We start from the raw sequence: 10,527 nt of genomic DNA, 5'->3' as shown, positions 1-10,527 counted from the left end.
TCAATCAGAAAGACACTTGGACGCACTAAACCTGAGCCATAAACTCTATAGGCTGCACTTGTCACATGCACTGACATGTCGGTCATCCTCACGCAGCAGCAGCAGCGCCAGTAAACAGAAAAGCCGCACAAACACAACTGCTGCTAACTCTGTGAGTACAACTTTTTGGAGTCAACAGCGATAAAGAGAGTGAGGGGGCGGAACCCTGCTGAGCCCCTGCGCTGAACGACAGCCAATCGCTTCGTTCTCCTAACTGCCAGTCACCGAAATCCGTCCAATACCCGCAGTGCCATTTCTAAACTGTATTCCCCACTGTGTCCTCCAACTGTTGTGTGTTCTGCCAATCGCTTGAGGACAGAGTGGGAAAAGGAGCAAGCAGAGTTAGAAGCCGGACAAAAGAACTTATAGAACCCGTATATACATATTTTCCTCATGTTTTAGGGAGCGCGGTGTGCTGGAAAAACAGTTGCGGTGAGTGTGCATGGACTTGTCAGTGTAGTTATGGAACCCCCTTTAAGCAAGAGGAATACAGCGATAAGATTAGCGGAATTGGCAGCGACTCAACCCCATCCTCATCAGAATATGACAGGCTTCCCGGGGCTCGGGGGGCATCACCCTCTCTCCCACCATGCCCACCTCCACCCTGGGGAGCTGGGCAACGACCCCGGAGTGGCACTCACTCCATTTGGACCAGAGCACATGGCACAGACAAATGCTCTCAAACTTAGCCCATCTCAGCACATTCAGAGCCATCACGAAGCCCAGACCGCGGCATCTTTCACTTCCACTCAGACCACAGTTGGTTTCCCCGTGGCTCACCCCCACTCAGGCTACTCAAGCAGCAGGGACTTCATCCTCAGGAGAGAACTCTCAGCCTCTGCTATGCATGCACTTGGCGACCAGCATAGTTCCGCCTCCTCCCCTCATCACCATGGCATGTTCATCTCCCCAACAGGTGCCTATGGGCACACGGATAGTGGGGCCCATTCACTTTTTACTGGACTTCACGACCAGGCGTCCCAAGGTGCCCACCACCACCACCACCATGCCCTTAACGGGCAGATGCGCCTGGGTATACCGGGGGACATCTACGGCAGGCCAGAGCATTTCGGGCACAGGCCAGAACACTATGGACCCTCTTCTCTCCACAGCTACAACTCCATGAACCTCAATGTGAACATCGCTTCAGCTCCTCACGGAGCGGCGGGGGCGTTTTTGAGATACATGCGGCAGCCCATCAAACAGGAGCTCATCTGCAAGTGGATTGACCAGGAGCTGAGTCAGAAGAAGCCCTGCTCCAAAACGTACAGCACCATGCACGAGCTGGTCAACCACGTCACGGTGGAGCACGTCGGGGGACCGGAGCAGAGCTCCCACGTCTGTTTTTGGGAGGAATGTCCGCGGGAAGGAAAAGCTTTCAAAGCGAAGTACAAACTGATTAATCACATCCGAGTTCACACGGGAGAAAAGCCATTCCCGTGTCCCTTCCCGGGCTGTGGAAAAGTGTTCGCTCGATCGGAGAATTTAAAGATACACAAGAGGACTCACACAGGTCAGTACCTCTTATTCACTTGCGAGTGGCGACGAGAAAAATATCACTCGGTCGCGTGGTGCTGAAGCCGTGTCTCGATACGATGTTGTTTTACTATACATTCCAAACGCGTGGACAGCACAACCGTGCGTAATTATGCGCACAGGCGCGTAAAACGATTTTATTCAGTGACGCATTCACACAGCGAGTAGACGTGTTTCATTTCCGTTCTGAAATAGCCACGTTTAACTCACAGGAACGCTTGCAGCAGGCGTGAGCGGATTATGGCATATGATTTGTAAAACGTGCTTACGTACTGTACATGCGGGGCAGCGCGAGAACACGCGTAAACGCAATTATCCTGAGGCGTAGGGATGTTCACGCAAGTCTATAAGTCTATATATCGACAACTTTGATATCCAACCATGTGGTGTATGAGATTACAGTGTTAGTGGATAAATATAATAGTGTGTCTGGGTGCTGGTGCTGGAGAAAGAGAGAGAACTTCTCGAGTGGTCAAACTTTGCACCAAGCTGAGACATGTTGGCATCATACAGATTGAGTGTATTTTGGCTAAAAAGGGCGTGGGGGGATCGTTCATGCATGGCACCGATATAGATAAATGCCTCTACACCGCAGTGGATGATGTTTAACCCAGAGGGAAATAAGTATTTCTCTAAAATAAACAGAAAAGTGTCATGTGGTTACGCACGAACCACATCTAAACACGACACGTTTTTCATTTAAATGTGCAATTTATTAAGTGTGTGAGTTTTAACAAAGCCCACCATAGTACACAAACAGCTCCTGGTGGTCTCCCTAGAGTGCCCTCTATCCCCCATATGCACACATACAAGGCCCTAAGGCATGTTTATACGCGTCCACACGGGGAAATGCTTTGGACAAGTGTGTGTGTGTGTGTGTGTGTGTGTGTGTGGTAGATGTTTAGCTCTGGTGTAAAGAGGAGACTTCAGTGGAGAAGTGCAGGAGCTGCTAATGAGAAATCATCGTGTCGTATTTAAGGTGACATGTTGAGAAGCTGTGGTTCACTGAGTTATATCAGGTGACTGTGAGGAGGATGTGCGTAAAACGTGAAATCCCTGTCTGGAGACTTTGACATTAATGCGCATGACACTAACTGCTTCTTTTTTTTTTCCTTCCAAGGGGAGAAACCTTTCAAGTGCGAGTTTGACGGCTGTGACAGAAAATTCGCAAACAGCAGCGACCGGAAGAAGCACTCCCACGTCCACACCAGCGACAAGCCTTACTATTGCAAAGTCCGCGGCTGTGACAAGTCCTACACGCACCCGAGCTCTCTGCGGAAACACATGAAAGTCCACTGCAAGTCCCCGCCGCCCCCTTCCACCAACGTCGCCTACATCCCCTCCACAAACCCCCACGGAGACCCACTCTCGCCCAACACCGAGGCGCACAGGAACCGCTCCTCGAACCTTTCCCCTCAGGTCACCAACCTCAACGAGTGGTACGTGTGTCAGGGAAGCGGTGGACAACCCAACCACCTCCACACGCCCTCCAGCGACTTACCCACGTCTGACTCAGACGACGAGGACACTTTCAGGAACTCAGACCCGAGGACAATGCTCTGATGCCCCCCCGGTCATAGTTGACCCATTAAAGTGTGTACATCCATGCTGACCCGCGCCACATCAGGATATCGATCAGTTGTTCTCACTGTAGTATGATTAAACGACAGTGATACAGTAACACACACATATGTCGTGGATGCAATGCTGGCCTCGTTACGTCAGAGGGAAGAGACTTTGACCTTTTGGTTTTGGTTGTTTCTTTTTTGTTGTTTCTTTTTTATATATAAAATGCAGATCAGAACTTACAAAATAAAACATTTATAGAGCATTAGAAATACAATTAAACGTTTTTCGAACCCCTTATCTTAAATAGCCATTCAAAATGGTTTCTGACTATAACTTTTTAAAATTATTATCCCCCCCCAACAAGAGCAGTTTGCTGATTTTTAATTAACTGCATGTCTAAGGACTCAACTGGTGTGATGAAGTGACATCTTTCATGTGACCTCCCATCATTCCCCTTGCAGTTTAATAACTGGGCTGCTATCAATCACTGTCAAGTCCCAGACATGCAAGGGAGATAAATGGTACTCCTTGTACAAACAAACTGGCAACAAATAATTAATGGACATAATCTAGTGAGGATATATAGTGGAGGATTTTTTTTTAATTTAGTATTATTATTATTATTATTATTATTTTATTTCTCTGATGAGATATTGTACAAAACTTTGATAATCGAAGGATAAGGGGGGAACAGGAGGCAGACATCTGTGTGTCTTACAGGTTCTCGTTTATCTTTTCAGATTTATACAATACATGTGTTTGGATGGAATTTTTGTAATATTTAATAACTATTTAAGTCTATATTTTATGCACAGTACACACGTGTTATGCTCGTTAAAGAGTATGAGTGAAGTCCCTGGAGACCCTAAATGTCTACACTGACAGGTTTTGACCCTGTAGGATTTGTATATATGTCATTGTGCTGATGCTTGTGAATGTTGTGTAGTTTTAATTACGGAGAAGAAAAAAAACAACGTTGTTTTGTACATTGTAATTTATTTGCTGGTATCAATGTTGTACTGGAATTACAGAAACACCAAAGAATAATAATATCAGTTTTGGTGATGCGTAGTACCCTGCTGATGTTTTTATTTTTATCTTTATTTTTAACTTCTGTTGTATTTTGTTTTTATATATATTTTAATTGTGTTCTGTAACAGGAAAAAAAAACTTGAATAGGCTGTGTAATGTGAAAAATCCCTTCCTCGCATGCCTTTTTTGTAGTGATCCGTCTTTCTCTTTGAGGTGCATGGTGCCGTTGGACATGGTGGATAAAAAAAGGAGATGATTATTGTGCTGAGCCTTGTTGTTCAGAATTAAATTTATACAAATATCTTGCTAAAAATAAAAAAAAATACCAGGACATATATAGTAAACAATAATACGTGTGGCATTGATGATTTATGAATGAGTTTTATTCACATTTTGACAAAACAAACAAAGAAGATTTAAATGGAGCTGGTGCTTTTGAGATGTGTTGAGGTTTTACGTGTAAATTACAGCATCAGAGTCACTCACCTCAAACGTGAGAGTGGCTCTGTTTAATGCTTATCCTGACATTTCTACACCGTGTTGTCTGAGAATTGGGCCTATAACGGGCCAAAGAAGGCTGGTATAAACTAATCACTGAGCTAATGGGGAAACTTAGAGCCCCCTGATGGCGCTACCTTCTGAAAGGCGCGAGACAGCACAAAGCAGAAGCGGCATGAATCATTCATGGGAAAAATAAAAGATAAAAGATAAACTGACAATGAGCAGGGCCTTGTATGGAGTGTAGAAAACAAGTTCCCCCTCTTATTTCCTCTATTAAAAACGCACCGTCTCACTTTCAAAGAGTTGCCTGTCCAGTCCATAGAATTAAAATGGACCGACGCAAGTCCTGCACCACTTCAAAGGCTGCAGCTTCGTGCGAGGGGAAGGTTGGCCCTGCTTTGACAAGTCTTCATGGTGCGTTAGGATTTCTATGGCAATCTGGTGGTGAGACGCTCACATCTGAGCACACAAAACACACTAACTGCCATTAAATGAACTATAATCGAAGCGAAGGATGCAGATGTGTGTCATCGCAAATGCAAGGTGGATGACACACCATTGTTATATTTGCTCGCAAGACCTGGATTAAATGTTTATTTAACAGAAAGAAAAGTAATTAAAAAAAAAACTAAAAAAAAACTTGATTATGAGCTTCCACGCTGCACCAATTAAGGGACACTTGACTCGGGTCAACCTGGAAGATGCTGGGACAGTGGTCATAAAACACACACACACACACACACAATCAGCACTGGAGTGCGAGCAATCACAAATATTAACCATTTACAACCCAAGGAAGGAACCACTCCTGCAGCATGCGGAGGCTTTATTAAAAGCAGTAAGAGCAGGTTTGGGTTTTCCTTTATCAGTTTTACAGCTGTCCTCTATAAGGATTTCTAAAAAACACTTAATCTGCTGCTGCATTCATGGTGTAAGAAAAGCCGTGGGCCTCATCTCGTTTTGTGCGTGGACGTTTAGGGCCTAAAGAGGAGCCCGCTCTTGTAGCTCCTGTTTGGAAACAAGTGCTCAATGAATGTTGCAAAATAAACACGGGGGAGAATAAGCAGAGACAGTTCCTTCGGCATTTAAGAGGAGGGGGACTTAATAAAAGGAGTGAAGCAGTCACCCTTCAGTGAGAAACGCTTTGAAGTAGAACTTATTATCTGAGAAATAGTTTTTTGGTTGTCCTAACGACGCTACTGAATGGGAAAGGCGCTCCTTTGTCAGCGATTTGTTCTCCTTTAGTGGGACGCCCGTGGAAATCACTTACATGGGCCACCTTAACACACTGCCTGCAAATCAGTAACCGGCGGAGTCAGACATGCAGACGCCACTTTGGCGAGGGACAAAGCGAAAAGTCGCAGTGAAAACGCCGCAGCCTCTCAATTGCGCCCTTTAAAGGGGTTGAATGATAATTTCTCAGACGAGCGTAGAGCCAAAACAAATGCCGACTTGTCAGACTTTACAAGCTTTATCCATCTCCTGAACACTGTTGGCACAATGCGCACGAAAATGGCTTGTGATGTGATCCCTTTTTTCTTTGGTCACCAAAAAGTTAAGAGTTCCTGTCAACACTTGATCCGAGCACCTGCGCCCGAGACTTGGCAGTGGCTCACCTTGACAGCAGCGGAGATGTTCAGAGGGGAGGGTGTGGTGATGTGTTTTATATATATATGTATATATATATGCATATAGATATATATATATATATATATATATGCATAAAGATATATATATATTTAGAGAGAGAGATATATAGATATAGATATGTATATTATTATTATTATTACTATTATTATTTCTAAAAACAAACTGTGTGAAGATTATTAAATCATAAACAGGGGAACGGCTGCAATTGTTTTTTTATAATTTCCCCTTGGTCACAAAACATGTTAAATAGATTGAATAAATCAGTCTCTTTTTGCTCTAAAAACACAACTGCTGAATATTGTTTTATGAGTGTAATCCTCCTTTAAAATGGGAAAATGAACGAGGGGGAAACGAAGCTTATATTTCAGCTGTAGCAGAAAAAATAAATACAATTTTACAAAACTATATACAACATGATATGATTTGGTAAACCAGTCGTGACGTGCACAGGGGCTCAGGTGAAAAAAGAACACCCCATGTAATTATTTATTAAACAAACATTACTGTGACAAACCATTTAATAACAATTATATATTAATTGTTATCAACAAAGATGTTATAAATAGGCATGATTTATTAAAACTGTATACGATATATATATGTATATGTAAGAAATATAAGAAAATTAATGAGTGCTGTTACAGAAATATTGAAATTCATTCATTTGGACATTATTGGAATTGGGAATTGAGGCAATAAAAATAAATATAAAATTGGATAAAGAAATGAATAGAATATAAATTTCAATAGAGTCTCAGAGGGCATAAGGGCAGAGCACCAGCTGTGGGTCATCTGTGCCTCCATTAGGAGTTTAATTTCTCATGTGGATGTAACTGAGAAATTCTGGTGAATATTTCACTGCTGTTGTCCATTTTACCTCCGAAATCCACAGTAAAACAAAAACAAGTTGAGCAAATATGGTTTGGATGTAATGGCTTTAGAATATTACACCAAGGCCAAGCTTCGATTCTACACAGACAGCAAACTACGCTGATGCATTTGATGTCCAGTCAGTTGCATGATTGGAGTTTGTCTTTGCCACAGACAACACGCACCTGTTCGTGCGCACACGCAAGTCTAAACTTTGTCACAGTGTGACGCCTCTGTTGTTCACACTCTCCTATTCTTCCCAACACTGCAGCCACCTATACACAGCCTGTGTGCTCGTCCAGGCGTTCTGCCAGCTTTGCTCCAGGCTCCCACGCATATACCTGGTCCACAATCTTAAGTTTCACGACCAAAGTAAGAAAACAACGAAAAAGGTCCAGTTGCTTTTCCCACCTCTCCTCGGAGCTGCTGTTCCCCCCCCCCCCCCCCCCCCCCCCACATTTCCTCCAACAGAATCCTGTCAGACTCAGCTGAGAGCAGCAGATTGTGCAGCTCACACGTCCCAGGCTGCAGGAGAAGACATCAGCAGAGTCCAAACTTCTGCAGCCTTCTGTTATTCTGAGGAGAGGAACAACTCTATCACCCTTGATTCGTGGATTATGGAAGCTGAGGGGATATGTGGAAACTCGTTGTCCGGGTTTTTACACTCGGACTCTCGGACGTGCATGTACAGGAAGAATGTCGCGCCTCTGCAGAGAAACTTCAGCAGCTGCGGTTTCACCTATTAGCCCTGATGTCTTCCCTAAAGGAGTGCGGGAGTTAAACATCTGTCACTGAGCACGCCGGGGGGTTGTTACCCGGCTGACCTGTACTTGGTTTTAGTTTCATACAAGAGCTTCATTAAATCAATTACCTATTGAGCACACTGCTATTTCAGTATTTTTAATAACTCAAATATGACTTTTCCTTCTCGTGTTTCACATTGAGACATGGCTGTGTCTTGCATGATGTGGCGCGTCTGCAAATAAATGCAATTATACCTGTGCGAGCAAAGTGCACACACAGTGAAGGGAAATTGTTTTATTTTTGTTCTGGCATTTGGACATGTGATATTTGAAACTTTCCGTCTCATGTTAAGTGGCAGTGATTAAGATTTCCAGCAGCCACAACAGCAGGCATCATTATGACTCTGTATCCAAATTAAAAATGTGCTTTGTTTTAATGTGTTTCTTTAAAAAAAAAAAAGAAAAAAGTAAAAGTGAAATCATATTTTAGTTGAGCTTGAGTTTAGAATTAGTGGAATGGTTTTTGTAAAAAGAAAGAAAGTGAAATAATACTGTATAAATGACTTAAGAGAAAGAGATGAAAGAAAATAATATAGGAAATTAAAGAGACAGGTGCCAACAAGAGATTGAACCATATATCCTCACAATCACATGCACATGGTCCCTTTCAAATAAATCAAATCAAATCTATAATATAAGCTGTTGTTCTGTTGTAAAAGAAATATATTATATACAACATTCAATACGTGACAAAATAGATATCTGATGATTATAAACTTCTATAGGAAATGAGCTTTCCTCACTGATTTATTTTTGTCATCACACCTCAGCCATTCCACACTCATGCACTGCTCTGCACAGACGAGCATGATACATCACTCAGAAACTGACATAATATCTGGTGACTCTGTAACATCTGTGGGGGTAGAGACTTGGTGCCGGTCCAAAAGCCCCATCCCAGGACTGGGAGCCACTCCAAGGCAGTAGGTGAGGAGAGCAAGGTCGTCCACGGACAACTGCATGAGCCAGGCCCTGCTACCTGGCCCTTATATGGCCCACCAGCCAGAAAGTAGAAACTAAAGTGCAGATAAGCGTGAGCATGCTGCCACAGTAGTCTCTTATTGAATGACAGGGTTTTCCTAAAAGCCTCTAAATGCAGGATGTAGGCTTCAGCGTACTTGGAAACTACAGCTGAGCAGGTGGAGGGGAAATGGTGAACTATATACGCCATCAAAGAGAACCAGATGGACTTTGTAGAGTAGGATATTTTTTTGATTTGTGTCCAGGGGTGATATGCTGCTTACCAGGTACTTTAGACTGTGCACTAAAAGAAACGGCTTCATTTTTGGCACAGGAAGAACATCCTCCCAGAGTCTCAGTGAATTTAAAATAAGCAATATGTGCATTAGGTAGATATAAGAAGAGATAAAAAACTAATAACAAGTAGACCCATACACTCCAATTTTAATTGACTTTCTATACATATTCATTTCCTTAAATAAAACTAGCCAGGGTCAGGGTAACTATGGTTTATTGATTTATTTATGTGTAAATTTACTATACAATTCTAATCCATGTATTTTCTTCCTTTTCAAACCAACATATCTCTTAAGGGTCAAGTTTTCAATATGGGGGGAGGGGGGGTTATTGGCAGTAATGTAATATAACGCATTTCAGAGGTCAACATCTTGCTAAAAGCTACTTTTCTACAGAAGCCCAAACAGACAAACCAGCCAAAGCGTGAAGAGGAATCTCACTCCACAAAGGTAGAAATATAACATCGTTGCAGGTATGCAAAGGCTGTCGTGTAGCTCCACGACACACTTGCAAAAGGGAGAGCTCCACTGTTTGTTACAATCTGCAATCTCTCCTATAGAGGTCACTCATTTTTACACACTTCACCTTTAACAAAATGTATATCCATAGATCAAAATGATTTCAGAAACATGCCATTTTAATCCATCATAACTCTCTCCATGATTGGTATCACTGCCACTGCAGAAGTATCACATGGGCATCATCTGAAAGAATGACCCTGAATGCACCTGGTTTCACTGTAAGAAAAGGTCAGCATTCAGTTTTGGGGGGGGGGGATCATTCTATCACAGCAGGGCAAAAGGGGGGGGAAACCTCGGAAAAGAGAGGGGAAGGAAAGGATGAGGGTTATTTCCATCTGAAGAAGACAGGCAACGCGTGCAGAAGGAAGTCGCAAATTATTGCAAAAGACGAGAGGCCATCTGTGCCAACAGCAGATAAGAGTTGGACCACTCCTGACTGCCTTCACATGTTAAGCCACTGCATGTTCATCGTGAGCAAACTGGTCAAGTTGGTAACCAATCATCCTCAGCTTCTAGTCTCCCTGTAGGAGCTCTAATCCAATGTGATAAACCAGTGTATGCGGAGTAAAAGTATCCAGGGTGGAGGCAACACTGTCTCCTCAACCATGCTGGGCAAAGACCACCCTCTGACTTCATGGAGGTGTCTATGCGTGAACCCCAAACATCACAAGCCTCACACCCATTTCTTTCCTACAGCTGCATGTTTGGCAGTGGCAGATACGGCTCTGGATGAGCAGGAGAAAATGTGG

At 43.2% G+C, this 10,527-nt stretch overlaps 1 protein-coding gene across 1 annotated transcript; it reads left to right on the top strand.

The window, feature by feature from the left end:
* The first annotated feature begins 236 nt into the window (after positions 1–236).
* Positions 237–4,815, top strand: zic5 (zic family member 5 (odd-paired homolog, Drosophila)). The gene is made up of 2 exons (XM_058623321.1): positions 237–1,552; positions 2,696–4,815. Exons 1-2 carry the CDS (start codon positions 502–504, stop codon positions 3,136–3,138), a joined length of 1,494 nt encoding a protein of 497 aa, XP_058479304.1. The 5' UTR covers positions 237–501; the 3' UTR covers positions 3,139–4,815.
* Positions 4,816–10,527: the final 5,712 nt, after the last annotated feature.

Source organism: Solea solea, chromosome 2 (genome assembly GCF_958295425.1).
Source record: "Solea solea chromosome 2, fSolSol10.1, whole genome shotgun sequence".
Taxonomy (NCBI): Eukaryota; Metazoa; Chordata; class Actinopteri; order Pleuronectiformes; family Soleidae; genus Solea; species Solea solea.
This window is presented reverse-complemented; position numbering and strand designations above follow the sequence as displayed.

Coding starts and splice junctions, on each gene's coding strand:
- zic5 (XM_058623321.1), top strand. CDS start 502: ATGGAACCCCCTTTAAGCAAGAGGAATACAGCGATAAGATTAGCGGAA. Junction 1,553..2,695: donor ACACAAGAGGACTCACACAG/GTCAGTACCTCT, acceptor TTTCCTTCCAAG/GGGAGAAACCTTTCAAGTGC.